This window comes from Grampus griseus (assembly GCF_964374135.1).
Source record: "Grampus griseus genome assembly, chromosome: 12".
In the NCBI taxonomy this organism is placed as follows: domain Eukaryota; kingdom Metazoa; phylum Chordata; class Mammalia; order Artiodactyla; family Delphinidae; genus Grampus; species Grampus griseus.
The window spans coordinates 67984843-68007631 of record NC_139006.1 but is presented as its reverse complement, the minus strand read 5'-3'; the positions used below and the strand labels follow the sequence as shown (position 1 = coordinate 68007631).

Sequence of the window (22789 nt, the reverse complement as noted above, 5' to 3'; positions counted from 1 at the left end):
AAAATAAAATTTTGAAACAAGATAATGCTCAACAATCAAGGCCTAGAGAACATACATACGTGGACTGGAGAACATACATACGTGCACAGTAACACACAGAGGAAGATGCCACGAATGTCAAAATATGTGCGTATATGTATGTCTATACACATATTTCTTGGCTAGTTTACCCTCAGAAATCAGTATTTATATACATTTGACCTAGATATCAATGAAGCATTACATGTCCCAATATGTGCATTAATTTGGTATAAAATTAGACCTCAGGCGTTTGCAGTTAGAGGTTTAGCTCTGATCACCACAAATTCTAGCTCATTCCATACCCACATCTGCCTTACAATCAATCAGTAATACACACTACAAGGTTATTGCTATGGTAGCTGTTCTGTTACTGTACTTTGATGTTACAAATGTGGAAGCTCTTTGTTTCACAAAAAAACTTCCATATAAAATGAGTAAATTAAATTGTTGCCATTTTAAAGTTAGCTGATATTTTAGTTAGAATAATGCTACCTCTAAAACCAAATAATTAGAGTCCTTTGCCTATTCTTAGTTTAATATTTACAGTTTGATCAAAGAACAAACAACTCCATTGCCTCACTCATCGTATATGTTACTGCCTTGTGTGCAGATGAAAGCATTTCCTGAATACACTTTAAAGCAAAATGCAAACTTTAAAGCAAAATGGATAGCATAATAATATTATGATATAGGTTAGCAGGTATAATCATTATACCACACCTTTTCATTCTTACTGAATAACTTCTTAAGAAGCCTATGATTTTACCTGGATTCTTTAAATGGTAAAAAGATTTATTCCAGAGGAAAATATTCAAAGACTGATAAACAAGTTTTTGGTGTTGTTACAGGAAAAATCAATTGATTTTTCAAATGTTAAGGCACTTTCTCTAAACTACATGATTCAAATGAAACTGGCTAAAAGAAACCTGGTGGATAATAAAACATTTTGTTTGACTGAAGAGCTACCACATATAAGAATTATTTATTTGCAGTGATAACACAGTGACCCTACCTAACTCAATTTAATGAACTTACATTTATTTAGATTCTTGCTATGCAGGTTTTCTTTAGATGTATTTGATTTTAATGGTTCACTTTCAACATAACATCTACAGCATTTCCATATTAACTGAACAATTTTACCAACACATCTGAGTTTAATGTCAGAAACCCTGTCATCTCAAATGACATTTAACTTTTCTACTCAAGTACCTAGTTTTTTATACAATTTCTCTCATTCACTTCTTCATTTATTTCCCCCAGATATTTTGGAACCTCTCATTTGCTATTTACCCCTTTTTTTTAGATAATAATTTTTGTTAAGTTTCAGTTATGTAATGGGAATAATTAGACTAAGAGTGATCTATCTGGATTTTAATCAATGAGCGAGTATTCAAATACTACATTTAACCTCTGTGCAATTAATCAACGTAGAACAAGCATATGTGTGGCGTATTGGGGCTTTGCAATTTCACACTAATAAACATAAGAAGCGATTTGGTGATAAGCATTTATAGCATCACGGTGATATATTTTGAAGGGTACAATGTAAACTCATCTCAAGCCGTTAACTTACCCAAGACTGTGAGCTCTGCAGAGGCACTAATATTCTCATTCTTATAGGTGACAACACAGGTGTAAGTTCCACTGTCATCATCTGTCACATTGGAGATAAGCAAGTTGCTTCCACCCAATAAAGAATACTTTCTGGACCTGTAAGACAGAAGACATATGACATTAGAGAGTAGATTTACATATATCTATATCAGGCAAGGTATTCAAAGGTTTAATTGAACTCCACAAAAGCTCCATTTATAAAACTGGAGAAAAAACTCTATTTCATGGGAGCTTAATAACACTACATTTATGTTCAAAAATCCTTTCAAGGTAAACCACTCCCTTTGGAATACTGTGTGCTGTGATCAAAGAAATGAAGTAGATTCAACATGGAACTAATGTTAGTACTGAAAAGAAACTTAAAGATAATTTGGCCCACTTTGGATTTGAGAACCGCCGGTCCAGAGAAGTAATTACCCACAGTGGAAGTCCATGTCCTACGTCCTGACATCCAATTTAGTAATCTTTGTACAAAGTCACATGTCATAGTGCACTGTGCATGCCTGACCATATTCAGAGAACACATCTTCACATGCGGAAGCTCCAACCGGATGTATTGCATATTTCAGTATTCTCAGAAGTATTGTGATACCATACTATGTATTATTGTTATATAAATAAACACTTAGGGTAGATGAAACTTAAAGATAAGCTTATTCCCTATGAACCTATCTTACCGTAGAATATAAATGTTCTATTTAGAACACCAGATCTCAAAATCAATGAAATTAATTTCTTAAGTGAAATCTAATTCATTCTCATCAAAATGTTTCAGACTCAGTATTCCATTCTATTAAGAGTTTACTTTCTAAGTATGCCTTAATATTAGTGTTCAGTAATTTAAAGCCAGCCAAAATTCTGTCTTATCTTGAATATTTGTTATAGCTGGGATGGTGAGAGATATAATCAGAGTTAAAAAAAAAACTGCACAGACCCTATCATGTCTTGCTATACATTCGAATGCAGAAAGTTGGTTTCTTAAGAAGTATTTCACTCTCTACACCACTTCTTCAGGATGAGATCCTCCAAAGTATCTTTGCTGAAGCCTCTGTGGTTAGGATCATCTCAAGAGCAACAATGACTTTCTAAATTTCCTTTTAGAATTGATCTCATGGATTTTGACTCTGTTCCCCATTCCTTTATCCCAGTGGGTATGTGTCTTTTATATACTGTCTAATGCCAAGGAATATGGAAAGAATATTCAATTATTATCAAAAACCCTAGTATTACTAGGTATTTACATCAAATTAGAGTAAGATAAATAGTAACATATACTTCACAAAAGTCCTAAATTTATAATACCTGAGTTGGATGACTTCCTCTCCTCGTAGCCAGGTAAAACTTGGGGGAGGATAGCCAGAAACACAACACTCCAGGATGGCATCTTTTCCTTCAATGGCTACTACATTTGATGGTCTTTGCAGAAAATACAGTTGCCTATGCAGTCCTGGGTCTGTGGAAAAAAGCACAGGGATACATCTTTTATGAAAAATGATGTATCTGGAACTTTTTTTTTTTTTCTAACAAGACACTGCGATGAAGAGGAAGGAAAGAAACATGGAAAGATGCCAATGAAACTTATAAAATAGACTCCTAGAAGTTTTTCCATGCCTATTTTCTAGGATTAGGATATTAGAATAGTCTTATCTGTTGTTGACATCATGGTATAAGGCAAAGGGAGAAAGCTTGAGACTACAAGTCACTCGTGTGGGCTACAGGCCTTGTTGACTTATTGTCATCAAAGAACAAGACAGTATCAGTACCTTTTTGATATTTTCAGTGTGCCTGCCACTAATATCTATTCCACCTCCTTCTGCTTTGTTTATTGCTTCTGTGGCTTGGGAAGTAAGATTAGAAAAACATGTTAGAATTGTGTTAAAAATCTGTTGTTGGGCTTCCCTGGTGGCTCAGTGGTTGAGAGTCCGCCTGCCGATGCAGGGGACACGGGTTCGTGCCCAGGTCCGGGAAGATCCCACGTGCCGCGGAGCGGCTGGGCCCGTGAGCCATGGCCGCTGAGCCTGCGCATCCGGAGCCTGTTCTCCGCAACGGGAGAGGCCACAACAGTGAGAGGCCCGCGTACCGCAAAAAAAAATAAAATCTGTTGTTTTCAAAATGAAAGTTTCTTTTTTGTTTATAACAAAACGTTTGTTTTTTTATAACAATAAGTTATAAACAATAAGTTATGAAGGTTTAATTTAGGCTGTTTTCAACTTAATGAGTTAAATGGAATTAGCATATAATCTTTCATTTTGCAAACTCAAAGCAATCTTGAAGCAAAGAAAATGAGGCAAAGAAATCTTCAAAACCAGGATTGGGGTGGCTGAAGAAATGCCAAAGGAGGTTAGATCTAACTAGGTCCTACTGGGGGCCGCGGGTGATCAGAGAGGAAGAGAGGTGGAAGGAGACCTGGGACACGTTTTAACATTGCTGTTAACCTTCCTTGGTTGGACCCAAGTCCACACAGGTTGATCACAGATGAATAAAAGAATTCCAGTTCTCCAGTTAACAGCTGGGAGAGTAATTGTCATCTAAAATACTCTTTGTGAGAAGAAAGAGAAATTCACACTTTCTCAGTCTTGTCACATCTGTTTCTGGTTGATAACAGCAACAAAAATAAATATTCTTCACAATGAAAACATTGAAAGAATTTTCAAAATGTGTTAATCTTTATTAAACCAATATTGTAGATACAATGTCTCAAAAATTTTTTAAATTGCTGCCAGTTTGTTTAATAACCTTTCCTGAAAGTGACTTTTCAAATCAAATGAAAATGTTTTGAAGGAAAATGTTTTGAAGGAAAATGAAATCCCTGATGTGGAGAAAAGGGAACCCTCCTGCATTGTTGGTGGGAATGTAAATTGGTGCAGCCACTATGGAGAACAATAAGGTGGTTCCTTAAAAAACTAAAAATAGAGTTGTCATATGATCCAGCAATCTCACTCCTGGGCATACATCCAGACAAAAGTATAATTCAAAAAGATACATTCACCCCTGTGTTTACAGAAGCACTATTCACAATAGCCAAGGCATGGAAAAAAACCTAAATTTCCATTGACAGATGAATGGATAAAGAAGATGTGGTACATATATATAATAGAATACTACTCAGCCATAAAGTAGAATGAAAAAATGCCATTGCAGCAACATGGATGGACCTAGAGATTATCATACTAAGTGAAGTAAGTCAGACAGAGAAAGACAAATATTATATGATATCACTTATATGTAGAATCTAAAATATGACACAAATGAACTTATCTAGAAAACAGAAACAGACTCACAGACATAGAGAACAGATTTCTGGTTGCCAAGTGGGAGGGATGGATTGGGAGTTTGGGATTAGCAGATGCAAACTATTATATATAAATGGATAAACAACAAGTCCTGCTGTATAGTACAGGGGACTATATTCAATATTCTGTGATAAACCATAATGGAAAAAATATGAAAAATAATGTATATATATGTATAACTGAATCACTTTGCTCTATAGCAGAAATTAACACAGTGTAAATCAACTATACTTCAATAAAATAAATTAAAAAAAATAAAATAAAATCCCAGAAATGGACAGGTTCACAAAATGTGCATTAATAAATAGCTATCTTGGGCTTCCCTGGTGGCGCAGTGGTTGAGAGTCCGCCTGCCAATGCAGGGGACACAGGTTCGTGCCCAGGTCCAGGAAGATCCCACATGCCACGGAGCGGCTAGGCCCATGAGCCATGACCGCTGGGCCTGCGCATCCGGAGCCTGTGCTCCGCAACGGGAGAGGCCACGACAGTGAGAGGCCCGCGGAACGCAAATAAATAAATAAATAAATAAATAAATAAATAAATAAATAAATAAATAGCTATGTTTATAATGGAGGCCTATTCATCAAATGTTTCAGCTACATATACTGTATAACATTACATTATTATAGAAAACATCAAATAAAACCTATATAATTTTATCTTCTAGCTATAAGAAAATTTGCCTGGGACCTATGTGTAATACTACTTACTCATTCATGGAAGAGCCAAAATTTCAACTCAATTATATTTTCTTTTGTCAGAAAATCATGTAACACAAAATGGTTATTTTTTTAAAATATTTTTATATTTTATTTTAATTTACAAAAGATGAATGAATAGTACAGAGTTCCCACACACTAGTTTTCCCATCCCCGGCATTGAGTTTCTCCTACTATTAACACCTTACCTTAGTGTGGTACATTTGTTACAATGAATAAAGTGATATTGATACATTATTATTAACTCAAGTCCATAGTGTACCTTAAGGTTCACTCTTTGTGTTGTCTAGTTCTATGGATTTTGTCAATGCATAACATCATATATCTAATATTACTGTAGCATATAGAATAGTTCCACCACCCTAAAAAAAATCCCCTGAGCTTCCCTTATTCATCTCTTCCCCACCACCTACATCTCAAACTACGAGCAATCACCGGTGGTTTTACTCTTCCTATAGTAGAGCCTTTTCCAGAATACCATATAGTTGGAATTGTATAGTATATAGACTTTTCAGATTGATTTCTTTCACCTAGCAATTATGCATTTGGGGTTCCTCCATGTCTTTTTGTAGTTTGATAGCTTATTTATTTTTACTGCTGGGTATTTTTCTATTGTACCAAAGTTTCTTTATTCATTCACCTATTGAAAGACACCTTGATTGCTTCCAGGTTTGGTAACTATGAACAATCTGCTATAAATGTCCATGTGCAGATTTTTTTCTAGACAGAACTTTACAACTTAATTCAGTAAATACCTTGGAGCATGATTACTAGATTATATGGTAAAACTACGTTTATCTTTCTAAGAAACTCCCCAACTCTCTTCCAAAGTGGTTCTGCAATTTTACATTCCTATCAGCAATGCATGAGCGTTCCTGTTGTTCATCCTCATAAGCATTTACCATGGTCATTTTTTTTTTTTTGGTTTTAGCCATATTAATAGATATTCAGTTGAATCTTACAGTTGTTTTAACTTGCAATTTTCCAATGACCTAAGACACTGCGCGCATTTCATATGCTTAGTTTCTATCTATACATCTTGCTTAGGTGTCTGTTAAGACCTTTTGCCAATTTTTAAAATTGGTTTGTTTTCTTACAGTTGAAATTCAAGCATGCGTCGTATATTTTGGATACAAGTCCTTTATCCAAATGTGTACTTTGCAAATACTTTCTCAGTCTGTGGCTTGTTATTCTCTTAGCATGGTCTTTTACAGAGCAGAAAGTACTAATTTTCACAAAGTCCAACTTATTCTCATAACATTATCTTTTACGGAGCAAGAAGTACTAATTTTCCCAAAGTCCAATTTTCATGCATTATTTTATAGGCAATGTATCTAAAACTTCATTGTCAAACCTAAGATCACCTAGATTTTTCCCTGTATTTTAGAAGTCTTTTCTTAATAGTTTTGTGCTTTATGTTTAAGTCTATCATCCAATTGGAGGTTTCGTGGGGTTTTTTTAATGAAAGGTATAAGGCCTGTGTCTAGATTGGTTAACTATATTTCTGTGGGTCTATTTCTGAGAGCTCTGATTGTTCCATTGATCTATTTCCCTATTATTTTGACAATATAACAATATCTTGACTATTGCAGCTTTATCATGAGTTAACGTCAGTGTGAATCCTCTGACTTCCTTCTTCAGTATTGTATTCACTATTCTGATTCTCTCGTCTTTCCACGTAAATTTTAGAATCAGCTTATTGATATACACAAAATGATGGGATTTTGTCTGTATCTTAAAATATTAATAGTTCAGGCATCACTGGGCTCAGTGCCAGGAAAGAAGCATCTGCTATTTTTAGACAGAGCATATATATTCTAGATTACTTCAGTCTCAACCTAGTCCATTTCAGTTACGTTTATTATCTTTGCTCCTCCATAGACATTGGAACCTGATCACATGTGTCACCCTGATCATACATATGGAAATGTCAGTTTTTGGCAGAGAAATCTGGTTCCATTTCTCCGAAGATATTTCTCTGTAATTATCCAATCTAATAAATTCTAATATTATGGAAGTTCCCCCCAAAAGCTAATGGAAATGGTCTTTAATAGTAAATAGTTCATATGTTTCACAACATTGTGACAGATTCAATATGATCACAAATTGTTTGAGCTCCTTCAGTCCAGAGTTGAGGGTCCACTTTCCTATGATTTAAATCTGGCCTGGCCCCGTGTCTTGCTTTGACCAATAGAATGTGTTGGGAATTATACTGATGAGTTCTGGGCACAAGGCTTCAAGAAGACATACAAGTTTCTGCCATGGGTCTTTATGAAACGACCGTGTTGGTCTAGCCAACTGGAGGACGAGAAGGCACATGGAGGATGACTGAGTTTCGCAGACAAAACCAGCACCAACTGACAGACATGAGAGTGAGGCCGTCTTAACACTCCCACCTCGGTCAAATATGCCTGAGTGACTCAAAGTGAAACCAGCAGAGGAACAGCTCAGATAAACTGCACAACTATAAGAGATAAAAATTTAAGTCACTACATTTTGGAGTGGTTTGTTGTACAGCAATAGATAACTGAAATATACACATGAATGAAAACAAAACAAATCCATCCCAGCTATTTAAAATATTTAAAATACCAAGTAACCTTTTTGGTTGCTGTTATTTTTAGTTTGACTTTTGGTTTCTGTTTTTTTTTTCCCACTATTAGGGTGATTCTGGCTATTTAAAGAAACATGATTAATCTTGATGTATCCCTTATTTTTCTCCATTAAAATGTGTTTTGTTTTTTTTTTTAGAAGAACATCAAGAAAATGTATCTAAGTTTTAAAATGGGGAGGACAGAGATACTATTGCCAAGGTTACATTTGTATGATAAAATTGTGGGTAGTTTTTATTTCCATCTTTGGATTTTTCTGTGTTTTCTAAATTTTTTTAATAAGAACGTATTTTTTAGAGTAAAGAGTTATTTTAAACTCTGGTGTTGCAAAGTGGATGGAAATTATACAAGAAACAAAGAAATTATAAAAGCTAATGACTAAAACACAAGGCAAATATTGAAGAGCAAATGAAAATTCTCCCTCCAGGCTCCATAATAATATAGATGAAAAAGCCCTGGGGGGAGTGAACTTAAGATTCTAGGTCATGACCTTTGTTGACTAAATTGATTTTAATTGAACTATGATGGAATTAGTAATTATTCATAAAAATAATTTTTGTTCTTGCTACATGGCCACTGATTACTCAGAACCAAATGGAGTTACTCAGCTAATACGAATATGAAAAAAAATCCAGTAAAATAATAAACATGATTTCATCAAGGAAATGGCATATAATACCAGTCTGAAATGTTCTATTTCATAAATTTGCGATAGGTACACAAATGGTCATTTTATTTTTATTCTTCAAACTGACATATGTTTCATGTACTTTTATGCATGTGTAATATGTCTTACAATTAAAAGACGGGACGGATATGCAAGGGTAGATTCTAGGAAACATATTTGGCAATAGCTTTAAAATCAAACCAGAAAAATATGACTTTTCTTCTAATGTAAATTTTTATATTAAAAATTTCAAAAGCAGACCTCTTTCATATGATGCTCACGGAAGTGAATGCACACACACTGTCACAACTATGTTTTCTAAATGGATTATAAGCAGTCATGATTTGCTTGGACTAAAACCCAGTTTAGCTTTTTCCTGTTGGGAGGTAAATGTTAGCCTGATTCTCTGATCTGATCTCATTGTCATGCTAGTAGAGGTAGAGCTAATCCTCCGCACAGACGAAGAGGGTGGTACATACATAAAGAGAAAGCAGTCATTCCAGTGATGCAGATCTTTGACATACACAGATCGCATTAAATTCTAGCAACACCTTACGGCAACATGCTGCTTTTACTTATGCTTTTCTTTCCTTTTTCCTTCCTCCTTTTCTCCTTTCCTCCCTTCCTCCTTCCTTCCTAACTTTTTAAATAGTAAATTGGGCCTACTTTGGCTTAATCTATTATCTAAGTTAGAAAGGACTGATCTACAATCATCAGGAAAATGAATAATAATGTAAACAGTGGATCTCAACCTGTTTGGTCTCAGGAACCATTTGTATTCTTACAAATTATTGAGGTACCCAAAGAGCTTTTGTTTATGTCAGTTATAGCTATAGATGGTTACCATATTAAAAATCAAAACAGAGATTAAAATATTTTTATTAAGTATTCACACCTCACCAAAAATAGTATTTAAAAAAATAACTACACTTTCCAAAATAAAATTATTAGTAGTTCCTTTTATTTCTGTACATTTTTAATGTGTCTTAAAGGAGAATAACTAGATTGTGTCACCTTCTGCATTTACTTTGTTCTGATACGCTGATTTGGATGAATTACATGAAAATAATCTGACCTCAAATAGATATGTAGTTGGAAAAGGGAGGTGTATTTTTAGCAGCCTTTTCAGAGAATTGTAGATTTTTTCTTTTAAGACTGCACCAAAACTCAGTAAGGAGTTTCCTGAAGGTTAGTTGTACTGTGAAATCTGACACCATATCAATAAACATTTTGTGTTATGTTATATAAAAATCCATTGGTCTATCTTGCATCTTGAAAATATTTTTTGCCCACGCTTGATTTAGTCACATCAATCAATGGTCATTTGGAATGGTACACTGAATGGGACATATCTTCCAAATGTTGACACATTTCATTATACAGTATCACAAAATCTCATTTGTTACTCTCACCACCAATCCCATCAGAAAGGCCTTTTAATATTGCAAAGCTGTCAAGATCCCCGTGGCAGATACAAGATTTCCAAATTTTCTAATTTTGTCTTAAAAGCATGAACTTCATCCTTGTGAGCAAATACTATTTTCCTTGCACTGACTGACTCACTTCGTTCATTTTTGAGAAAATGTCTAACTAGTACTCAAGTCTGAATAGCTACAGTTTTCCTGCTGATGGTCCTTTCAAGTAAAAATGATGTCCCCCCCCCCAAAAAAGCAGCTAATTCATCTTGAAACTCAAATGATCACGGAAGCATTTACCCCTCAGAAAACACTGTACTTTGATATCCTTGATGTTTATTTCCCATTTTGACATGCAGAATATTAAAAAGATATGTATTTAAGAATCAATATTTAATAAAATTAATAATTTTTACTGCTTCATCAAAGAATTCTTAGGTCACCATAGTGAAAAATTACCCCCCAAACACATTAGGATTATTGTTAAAATAGGTTTGACCTCACAGATCCCCTGAAATCACCTCGAGAAATGCTAGGAGTTCATAGAACATACTTTGAAGACCTGCTATAGCCACAGTCTCAACAAATTAAGCAGTTTTCTGAGGCATTCAAGAAGCCCATTTCCTTTCAACATGGGAATAATTTTGCATCGTTCAAGTAGAAGTAGAAATTGATAAATTAAATATACCTTTTCTCCTCCGTTTCCTCCTCCTCAACAATCATCATTATTATTTTGCAGTTAGGAAAGCAGTGCAAAACTTAAATATTTCCCACCATTCTCTTTCAGTAATAGGCCATTGCAAGTTAAAAAGCATCTTGGATCGGGCTTCCCTGGTGGCGCAGTGGTTGAGAGTCCGCCTGCCGATGCAGGGGACACGGGCTCGTGCCCCGGTCCGGGAAGATCCCACATGCCGCGGAGCGGCTGGGCCCGTGAGCCATGGCCGCGGAGCCTCGGGAGAGGCAGAACAGTGAGAGGCGCGCGTACCGCACACACACACACACAAAAGCATCTTGGATCAATAAACTGACACATTTAACCTACAATTCAGAAGTAAGAACTCAACTATCCTCAGGGTCCATGCACTAAAGAAGCATGGAGAAAGTGCACTAGTGAAAGTGGAGAGAATATTTTCCATTTAAAGACATTTCCTCACCCCACCTCCCCACCGCCAAAAAAAGGTTTCGTTAGACGTTACACTGGCCAAATTTATTGAATCTGTGAGGCCAGCTGGAAGCTAGATTTGACTCTCTGCATTCCCAGGTTTTCCCAAACGCCTCGGGGCCACATAATCTTGCCTTCCTTCATGATCCATGAACAGGTTGAATATATAAATTATGCAACTTGGGATATGTTTCAGAATGAAAGGTAACTCTCTTTATAATTATTCTAGGACATCAAGTGTGACCAGGACTATCTTGTGCAAACTGGAAGGCATTCTTACCCTGCAATGACTTTTTTTTTTTTTTTTTTTAATGGGGCCATTTTCCTAAACTACTGTTTAGGAACATCAACACTAAACTTAACATGGCAGAATCTAAAGAATAACTGAGGCATAGAGAAATTTAATGATGGACCATTGGCATCTGTGTCAGCAAGAAAAAAAAAAAATACTGGTTTTTACAACTTACTGTCTTCCTCAAAATAACTAGTATTTGCTTTTAATTTTTATGCTTTCTGAATGCAAAACCTTTTTCCCTCATTGTATACTCTTGATTTCTTTATTAAATTTCTGCCTCAGTGGAATATCAAACACTTTTCCAATTGGAAATAAAAGGGCACTGCAGGCTACAATGGGATATTCTCTTTGATTTCTTCCCAGGCATGAGAGTTACAAATTAATTTAACTTCACAGAGCCTCTGTCTGTATCCTCAGTTTCAAGCTAACCTACTGTCCACCTGCTGGCTGCTTAGCCATCCCCCATCTAGTTCTGTTTTAGGAAATTCAGCAGGTACCATGTGTTTTCAAACAAAAGTAGGTATCCTAATATGTGCTCTGAGCCAAAAATTCCACAAAACTCCTTCTAAATCTTTTAGAGTGTCTTTCATTAAAAACCAGCCTAATCCACACGGATCACAGGAATCTAAATTTATTTAATGAAAAACAAAATCTCCAACTGGCTGAAAGCCAAGGAGCTTTGAACAGAGAGGAAGAAGGGAGCCATTTCTCAGAAGCTCTAGGATTCTATTACTTTCCTTCCTTGTTTACACCAATTCAGTGCTAAAAATGGCATTCCCTGTCTGTAAATACTCCTACATCTGTTCATATTTCCTCTTTCCTTCTCCATGTACACACACATACTGCTATTTGTAGTTAGAGTTTGGAAGAAGAAAGGGAGTGTCTATTCCTATCATTGGCATGTGGTTATATCCCTTCTGTCTCACAGGCAAATTTTGAGTCTATCCGTTTCATTTTACAGCAGATCTGAAGGAAGTGATTTTTCTTTTACAGAATGATTTTTTTTTTAAATTTTACAGCTGACAGTAGAATCCCAGAAAACAAATGTTGCCATTATGCTGTGTCAAAGTTAGTTTAGGGAACCTAGAAATCTTCATAATTTATATAAATGTATAAAGCAGCACTTATAACTTTCCAGAAAAGTAATGGACTTGTTATTCTCTCATTTTTGATGAAGAACCAAAAGTATTCAAAATACTTCCTCTTTGGCCAATGTTGAATAAATGAAGTTGTGCCCATAACTCTTGACTAAACATGTCTTCTTTTATGCTCGAGGAATAAACTGATGTCCAATAGGACCAAAGAAGAAAGTTCTACCGGTTCTTTCATTAATTTTTGTGACTTTTGCACTCATAGGTTATGGGTTTTGCTTCCACACACCCTTGGAGAAACCCTCTTGTTTGTGTATGAAACAGGGAAGAATACCTGACCCTTCCGTCACCCACCCAGGGCTGCTTAATGTCACATTCCTAGGAAATGCAGAACTGACCATACGGCAGCCCAGGAGACTCAGGAAAAGACAAGCTCTCTCCTTTTCAAGAAATGTTTATTCCTCCTTGTGGAGGGCAATCTCAAGCATATGGTGTGAAATAGCAAATTTCATTGAGGGAATGAAATTTAAGATTAGATAGTATAATCAATATCTAAACTCACTAAAGGTCGAGGATGAACATAGATAAACTAGTGGATTTGGTGAAGGAGAGACCACTGGTGACATCAGAATGATAGACTTGGCAACAAAAATGTCATAGATCTCCCAGTATTCCAAGTACTTTCAACTTGGAATCCTGGACCTTGTTGATCACCCCCAAAATAGCACTGGGAGATGAAGATTTATTCTTAGCAAATTCAAAAAGCAAACAGACGTTGTGTACGTGTTGTCTTACATATCCACGGTAAATCAGCTTAGATTTGCTAACATATGAGACTTTGTTGCATTTAAATGGGATTTCATCAACTCTGTGTGAAGCACTGGTTATCTCAGTTATCTTGCATTGGCTAAAAGACCTAACTTACAATAACTAATTCATATAATATAACATGCTTGTCCACTGGTTTCTGTGCTCTGCCCAGCTCAGGCTCCCCAGAAAGGCTGGATAAAGTTATCATATGAGGGGAGGGGGGGCAAATCATGACATGGAACTTGGTCAGTTCACTGCCTGGGCAGTCAACTGATACAATAAAAAGTATTAAATCTTCTTTTGGTCTGCTTTCTATGACAATATAAACTGACTTTAATTTTTTAAAAAATATATAAATGTAAACGTCTCCTATTTTATGAGATTGATTTTTGACCTTTAATTGTTGTATTTTAGCATGGCCTCATGGTTTTGAAAAATTAGAATTAGAATTTGTCTAGCAAACTTCTACCCTTAAACATTACACTTAGGCAGAATTGTGGATGAATGTGGATAAAATAATAAAAGAGATCCTTGGTAGTGAGATTTGGAAAGGCTGATCTAGTCCAACTTCTAAACAGCTAAGGAAACTAAGGATTTTAGAGGATTAAAAGAATCGGCAATGACTAACAAAGATGAGATATTAAGAAGTCTTATTTACTGGCTAACTCTTATTTCTAAGCCAGTGTCTGTTGTGATACATCATATAGCCAAAGAAATGATGTTGACAGAGAGGTAAGGGTGAAAATCACGTATCAATGAGTTACTACAAAGGAAATAGTTGCAGGATACTCTGACTTCTAACAGATGTGAAAAGGAAATGAAGAAAATAAAGAGTACTATGGACAAATAGCACAAAACATGTAATTAACTACCACTAGGTCAATGAATACTTCGATACCCAGAATCAAAGTCAGGTAACTTAATAAAAGAAAAATAATCTTGATATGAGAATCAAAATCTTTAAAAGTGGAATTTCTAAGATGCTAAACTATGATAGTTACTAAGGACTTAGCAATTCTAGGCATTATACTTGGCCCAAAAAATTGCAGCCTCATAACCACCCTATGAAATTGTATGAAATTACACTCTACATTTTGCAAGGTTAATAAATTAAGACTTAGATTAAGTAATTTGCTCTAATTGCACAACTTGCAAGCGGTGAAATTGAGATTTGTACTTTGGTATCAGACTCCGTGCTTTTCACACTTTTATCATAATAATAGTTCCAACTGCAAATTTTAAATATTAATTACCTGATCAATATGAACCAAATCCATGGTTGGTCATGGTAATATGTCTGTTACTTTATTCTTTTCTAAGTATAGATAAGAGAGAAGCAGAAGAAATCATTTTATCCAACTTGGATCTATGAAAGACAAGTGTGCCCTGTTTATAGCATGGCACAGGAAGTAGTTTTAGTCAAAACTAGCCTAAAGAAGGAAAGCAAACTATGGGAAAATCCTTCAAAGCAGAGAAAAACATTAAGTAGAATACAAAACTATCAGGTAATACAGTAATGTGATTTGCTCTTCACTTCCCTGTTTCTGTTTTTCTGAGTGTGTTTTATGCCATTGAATCCACTGTTCAAAAACCTTTAAGGATCTCCGATCACGAATAAAGTGAATAGAATCAAGTCTAAATTCCTAGACATGGGACTCAAGGTTCTCCATAAGGCAGGTTCAGCTTCTAACTCCAGATTGATCACCTGCTATTATTATTCTACAAATGGTTATCTCCTGATGACCTACAAAAGTAATCTCTCTAAAGACTTTGCAAATCTTCTCCCTAGAATTGATGTATCCCTTGTCTGTGTTGATTTGGAACTAGAGATATTTACCTAAATTTACCATTCCCTGCCTTATATTAGTCATATGGCTCTGAATTAACTGTCTGGCTCGATGGTAAATTTCAAAACAAAGAATGTGTCTCCTTTGTTTTCCTCTACAGATTATTATTCTGTAGAAATTATACAAATAAATGGTAGGAAAGTGTAATTAGCTTTGAAATATAAGTAATATTTAGTCAAACTAAGAAGTTTAATGCAGCCATTGGTTAATAATAAATTCTTAGAGATGAACATATTCTGAAACTCTTTTAAAACCAAAAAACACAGTTTTCCTTTTAAATAATATGCCTTTGGGGATGGTTTCTATTAAAATTTATTCCAATAAAAAATAAATATTATAGAGAAAAATCATTCAAAATATATTTTAGTTCAACTTATTCCATTAAAAGCCAATGTCTCTAATTACATAGATATTTAGTTCAAGTCTATCCATGATCCAGAATCATCTAATTATAGTTAAACGAATGAACAACAGATTGAATTACCAATTGATCAATTCAATTAGGCCATTAAGAAAACTGAAATCAGAGTTCCAGTGTATGGGCCAGTTATTTTAGTCAACCTAGTGCCCAAAGCAGATTTATAATTCATCAATTCAGTCTACTGTTTGGCACTCAGACATGATGAGATCTGAATAAAGTGGACCTGACGATCACTATGGCTGTTTCAATCCCTGCTACATTCTCCATCACAGACAATGAGGCATTTTAAACCATCTCAACTCTTAGTGTTTTGTTATCAATATTTCAAAAAAAAAATCCTTTACAATAATTTAATAGTAACTTACTCTGTTAAAAATATATAATTCTCCATAATTTTGTCTTCAAATATTAATCAACAAATTAGTTACCAATTTTCCTACCTTTTAATGAAACAAATAATTATCCATTTAATCTTGAAAATATACAATGTTACGAGAAAAATCTCTTTTAAAAATTTGTAATTTAATTTGAGCACAATAACACTACTACCCTGCTCCTAATCTCAGGAAAAGTGCCACTACCTAGCTTCATCTGAGCGTGGACTCCATTCCCTGCCTCTTGAGGCACATCTGATATGTCTCCAAGACCTGTCCTTACTATCTCCCCACCCATTTTCATTTCTGAATCCTTTCTGATACCACTTTAGTAGCAGCTTTTGATCACTTCTCTCCAGAATTAATGCTGTACATTCTACCGTATCTTTCTTCCTTTAGTTTATCGTCCTTGCTTCCAAGTTCTCCTCCTTCAACACTTCCTATGCCCTATGACCTAGTTAAACAGAATGCGTGCCATTCCTCTGAATGTGTGCAGTTCCTCTGAAAAGCTCTTATCTCTATTTTCTCTGTGTTTTGCTGATGCGGTTCTTTCCTCCTGGTGTAGTCTTCTCTTGGCCTAGCTACTACTTGTTCTTCAAGACTGGCACATTGTTTTTCTCTCTTACGTAAGGGGATGACACTCTGTATTTCTTCTTTCAAAGAACGGTCTACTTGCTTTATCTATTTCACCCACTAGACAACCGTTTGTGGGGGCATTATCTTTCAACTTCGTATTCCTAGTAACCTGTGTGACGACAGGTACATAAGATTCACTCAAAAGTTTGTTGAGTAAACTGCAACTGCTTGCTGGAAGACAGCATTTCGAAACAACTATTTGATTCTTAAAATCTGAATTTAATAAATCTCTGTTACTTGGTGATATTAGACACCTGATACATAAAAGTGGCAACCTGAAATGTATTCTACATAAACTTGAATAAGGGCATCAAATTACATATTATTTAGAAATGGATAACTCTCCACACATATGCACACAAATGAAAATACTCTCTTTATGAACTGTGGTAAAAACAAGTGTTGAACAAAGTTGCAGAACTTCAAATTGGCATTTATGTTTCAAATTAAAGGGAAAATAGATAAGTTCATCAGTCAACATGACATTTAAATGGCCATGGAAGAATGTATTTTTTTTAAAGAGTGGTAACCATATACGTACCACTTTAATGCTTCTAAGTCATGTTAATAATATGATGGATTTCTATTTTAACTGTGTCTATCTTACCCTATTAAATACATGTTACAATAGAGAAAGGGCAATATACCTGTGTAATTATGACTTCCTCAAACTGGTACTTATAGAAAGCGGAAATTGATTCAGAAAGAATTAGCACAATTTTAAAAATGAGGAAACACTAAATGGCAACTAAAAGAATTTTGTACTTGTTGTGGATTTGTGAATTTGACCTCTAAACCAGTTTGCAAACTCTGGGATAAATGGGACAAACATGGTCTTCCAGCAAGGTCCTTTATGTGGTCAACAATATACAATACAGGATTAATCAAGTATGCTAATAATGTGTGTGTGTTTATTACCTTAGCTCATAACTCCTTTGTGAAGTTTATACTTGAATTCATAGAACTTTGAGAAAAATTCTCATTAGATGTAGTGATTTAAAAAAAATACGAGTTTTCATTCAGGTAAGCAATACCCACACACCTCCAAAGTACAACGACATATTCTTGATTTTAGCCAAATTAACAATAAGAAATTTGGCTTTAAATAAATCTCCACGGATTACAATGCAAATGTGTTTTGCAAGGTGAAGAAATGAATGTAAATGGTGATTTGATGATTATGTCTCTGTGCCTTTCAAATGTTTCCATTTCATATTTAATATTTAATTAGTCCAACTTTATCCCTTAATACCACTGGAAAACACACCTTTCGGTCGTATTAACATAGTCAAACATATTCTTGCCAATTTTCTACGTGGCTTACCTGGGCTTCGCATCTGATTGACTCAGATGCATTATTAAGGGTATGTGAATATAAATATTTAAAATTTTTGTGTATCTAATGGATGCGTAAATAAATGCATGTACGTGTTGGGAATAAATGCTGCATTTGCATCTGTCACTGCCTAGAGGATGGAAGGCAACAGTGTCACTGATGGTTATTGACACATTTAAGTCAGTATCCCTGTGACTAACAGAGGAGAGAATACACAAAAGGGTTAGAAGCGGTTTTAGAGATGTCCTAAATTGAGGTCTCTGGAAACTTTCAATCACATTGCTAGTCTGCATTTGGAATGACTTGGGGTTGTTACCCTCTACCTAGCAGAAGGACTTGTGACCACTACATACAGAATGTGGAGACAAGAGCCAATGCCCTTTGACAGCGAGTCTGTTACAATTGCTCAAGTGTTGCCTTCTTTGTGATTCTCACAAATGAGTCTAAATAAACCCTACAAGTAAAATTAAATGAGAAAGTATTGATAGATATTACATAGATATAAGATAGTAGCAGTTATTGGAAGAGATATTAGAAAATATCCATTCTAACCTCTGATTATTTAGGAGAGAAAAATGAGGCCAGAGTCTTAGAGATTTTCCAGGGAAGAGAAAGGGAGATAACAGATGGAAAGAAACATTTTCCTTATCATAGTATCAATCACACTTTATTGTAATTACTCGTATGTCCATGTTCACCCAGAATTCTATATAAGCCAGGCTCTGTGTCAGTCTCAGTCATTGCTGTATCCCTAGTACTTAGCACAATGCTTCACAGAAATGAGTGTATGAATGGATAAGCAAATGAATGTTCACTATTAAGCTGGGGAAGTCTCTTAACCTTGCTAAGCCTCACCTTCATCCTCTGAAAATGGGGATAACAATAACTACCTCTTAGATTATTACCAGAGGAGAATCAAATAACATAAAAAATGTTTAGCAATGGGCTTTGCACAAAGAAGCACTCATTAACTATTAATGGAATGAGTGAGTGAATGAAGCCAAACATAAGGAAAATACCTGTTACTGTTGTACCAGAAAGTTCAACTACAAACCATGGAGAGATAAGAAAAGCTTTTGGCATACCCTCATCTAATGGTTCATTTAGAAAAGAAGAAAAATATATAAAACTAAACGCAATACACAATACAGAACTTAAAAACAACTACTAAATATGTGTTAAAGGAAAACTTGCTCAAACAACTCTAGAAAATATAATTCTGAAGAGAATAAAGAGCGCTAATCTTATCAGCAATACCTGATAAGATTCTCACTTCCGCTTCATTTCCTGTTCTTGAGCTGGCTGGATTCCGGGCTAAGCATCGATAGATTCCAATGTCTCCCAGTTGAAGTCTACTGATTTGCAAGGCTCCAGAGGGCAAGACCACCACGCGGGAGTCGCCCGGGATGGGAGTCAGGTCTTCTTGGTTTTTCTGCCAGTGTATGGTTGGCATGGGCTCCCCAATGACTTCACACTTGAGCAGCACTGTGTCGCCCATGAAGGCAGTGACAGATTCTGTCTGGGAGAGGAACCTCAGTGGTCCTAGGATAAACACAAAGAACAAAGGGTAAATCTTTCAGAGGAGGCACAGGAGTCACCAAATAAAAAATCACACCTGTATTCTTTTTAGAAAATTGTATTCTATAAAGCATCTTCTCAAAACACATCTCGTTTGCTCTCCACGTTTTACCACATTACGTCTGGGCCAACAGTAGTTTCCGTGACTGAAAAATGATAAAGATGTTGCCATTAACCTCTAGAAGCTAACTGTTTTGTTTTTATTGGGTAATAAACAGCCTTATAAAACAAACAAAGCAGGCAAGGTCATCCTAATTTTATACATGAGGGAACTGAGGTTCAGAGCAGTGAAATCCCACATGCATTCACACAGTTACTACAATGTAATCCTGCCAAGGGGACCTGGTTCTTCCAAATTCTCATCCTATGCTCTTACTGTTAGGCAACTTTGGACAAAGGACTACGAAGTTATGGGGATTTATGAAGGACTGGCCATATGACATAACCCAGCGCAGTTTCAAGAAAGATGAGTCTTGAAATTATAGTAAAAAAGAACAGTCTTTCATGGGCTGACTCCTTAAGGTAAATGACCATCAGTATTTGCCAGTTATAGCTGTGGTGAAATGAAAAAATGCTTAAGTTGGAATTAGACTAGTTTGTGTTTCTAGTCTGGCTGGGCCACCTACTCTGTGTGAGTCCTTTGGTAACTTGTTTCATTTCTTTGGGCTATAAAATGGGATAGTAGCGAATTCAACAAATACGACGACTATGATGTTCATTTGAAATAACATGTAAAAAAGATGCATCCATATGGATGATTAAGCAAACGTAGGGGAAAATGAAAAGACAAAAGAATAAATAAACTGGCTATCACTGAGCATGAAGAATGGTGAGAGAGAAGCCTCCTCCATCATGATGCGGTATATGAGAAGGGTAGAAGGTATCTGGAGCCTGCCCTCTTGAACCCCCTTTTATGAACAGATGGATATTTGTGACCCTAGTTCTTTGACCGTGAAAACATTTTTTGTGATTACAAACAAACATATTTGAATGAATTATGTCACCACTGATGGATCATTGGCAATTTTACTTTCTAGAGTTAATCCAATTAACTAATATTAATTTCTTGATTTGTGTTGTATTCATCACAGTTATATTCCAATATTTTAATTTTACTGGAATTGGTTTCCCTGTATGTGCATTTCACAATAAAATTTGATTCATTCATCAGTTTGGGTTTCATGTCAAGTTTTTCTGATCATATTTGCATTACTGCGATTTTTATTTTATAGATCTATTATAAGTAGGTCAAAGTTTCCTAGGTCTCAGTTTAAATTTTGTCAAGAAACTTTCTACCAGTATTTAGTCAATAACAAATTCTAATGTGTTCAGCTTTAACTACTGTTAGGTTTATTTGGGGTCCATTAATTCTCACAAACCTAACTTTCCCTGTAATCTGATAAAAATTTTGCTGGAGTGAAAAGGGCAAAGGCAAAATGACCTAGGTTAAAACATCATAATTTAATATGAGAGACAATCAGAAATGCTGTGGAGAAGTCTCATATCCTAGGCTAAGGTAGCATTTCATGTCCCAAAAGACTAAAAGATTAGTCTTTTGAGCCACAGGGTAACTGAATCTATGAAAAAGGAAACTACATCAGTATCACATACGGAATAGATTTAAGTTGCCAAAGATGGTCTACCACTCACTACCGCCACACTCATAAACAGACCTACAGATCTGGAGATGTGGCACCATGGTTTAGCAAGGACAATTGATTCTAGACCAAAGAGAAATATGAATTTTGATGCATGTGTTAATTTATCAATGGAAATATATCCTACACTTAGGTATTAAAATTACTCATCTGGAATCCAGATCCATGGAGCTATCTGTCTCAGCAGTACAGATGTGTCTACAGTGGGAGCAAACCACATGCCTAATTTTATTCTTCTCATTTAGTTAACTGGAAATAATCTATAACTATGCTGGATCCACCACTGAATGAAGATCAAAAGGAATCCATTAACTTGTGCCCTAGCTCATTGTTCAAAGTCCAATTTCCAGGCTGTCTGTAGCGTATAATCTTGAGTGTATTCAAAAGAAGCCACATTAATCTACTACTGATTGGCTTTGGTATGGATTTAAAGCATATACTTGAACAGCGAATGGTTTATATATATTACACAAGGCAAATCTGCAATGAGTAGTGTCCAGATGTTGTGACGGTTACGTATGTCAAGATATTTTTCAAATACGTTTCTGACTTGTTTCCTTAATAGCTTTCTTCTTGGTCTTCACATCCCTACCATTTTATTTTATAGTTAAGGAAACACCGTTGGGAGTAATTTACCCACACATACAAGTTATACATTTTACACAAAGGAGGTAAGAATAAAATATTTTTGATAAGTTGATAAAATATCTGGATACTTCTATATATTCAGATATATGGTCCTGTACAAGTTACATACACTGGATAAAATTCTAAATATGTATTTTACATCTGAATGTCTGTCGTATTCACAAAATTCACCTAAAGAGTTCCAGAGCATAGAATAAAACATAAAATGAAAGAGTAATTCAAATTGATACTCAACAGTTGGTTCCTTTATATAAACTTCATCTAGCTGGAAGAATCATAGATGAGGCATGAGATTATATATTAATATAATTGGGTTTAATGGAGTTGGCTATTGTTCCACATGCTTAATCACTATGGTTATTTTAGATCTTAATAAACAGGGGGTTGGAATTACCTCTTAAAATTTAATGATGCGATGTTTGAAAACTTCAAATAGTTGATTATTTGATATAGTGAGAAATTATAAACATGATTTGTAGCTTTTTCTTTGTGTCTCTACAAAGGAAACTCCAAGCATCAAAAAGAAATTCTAGGTTTACGAGGTTCTATATGGCTTGAATTAATGCTTCCAGTATTGTGCTGTCTTTGA

The 22789-nt window shown here is 35.2% G+C and overlaps 1 protein-coding gene across 1 annotated transcript in view; it reads right to left on the bottom strand.

The window, feature by feature from the left end:
• DCC (DCC netrin 1 receptor) overlaps positions 1–22789 on the bottom strand; it is a gene marked incomplete at both ends in the record, with an annotated part of 1164115 nt that overhangs the window by 628262 nt on the left and 513064 nt on the right. The window contains 3 exons of the mRNA XM_082668331.1: positions 1598–1734; positions 2941–3091; positions 19574–19858. Coding sequence (XP_082524457.1) covers positions 1598–1734; positions 2941–3091; positions 19574–19858 — 573 coding nt within the window. The remainder of the gene's footprint in view (positions 1–1597; positions 1735–2940; positions 3092–19573; positions 19859–22789) is intronic.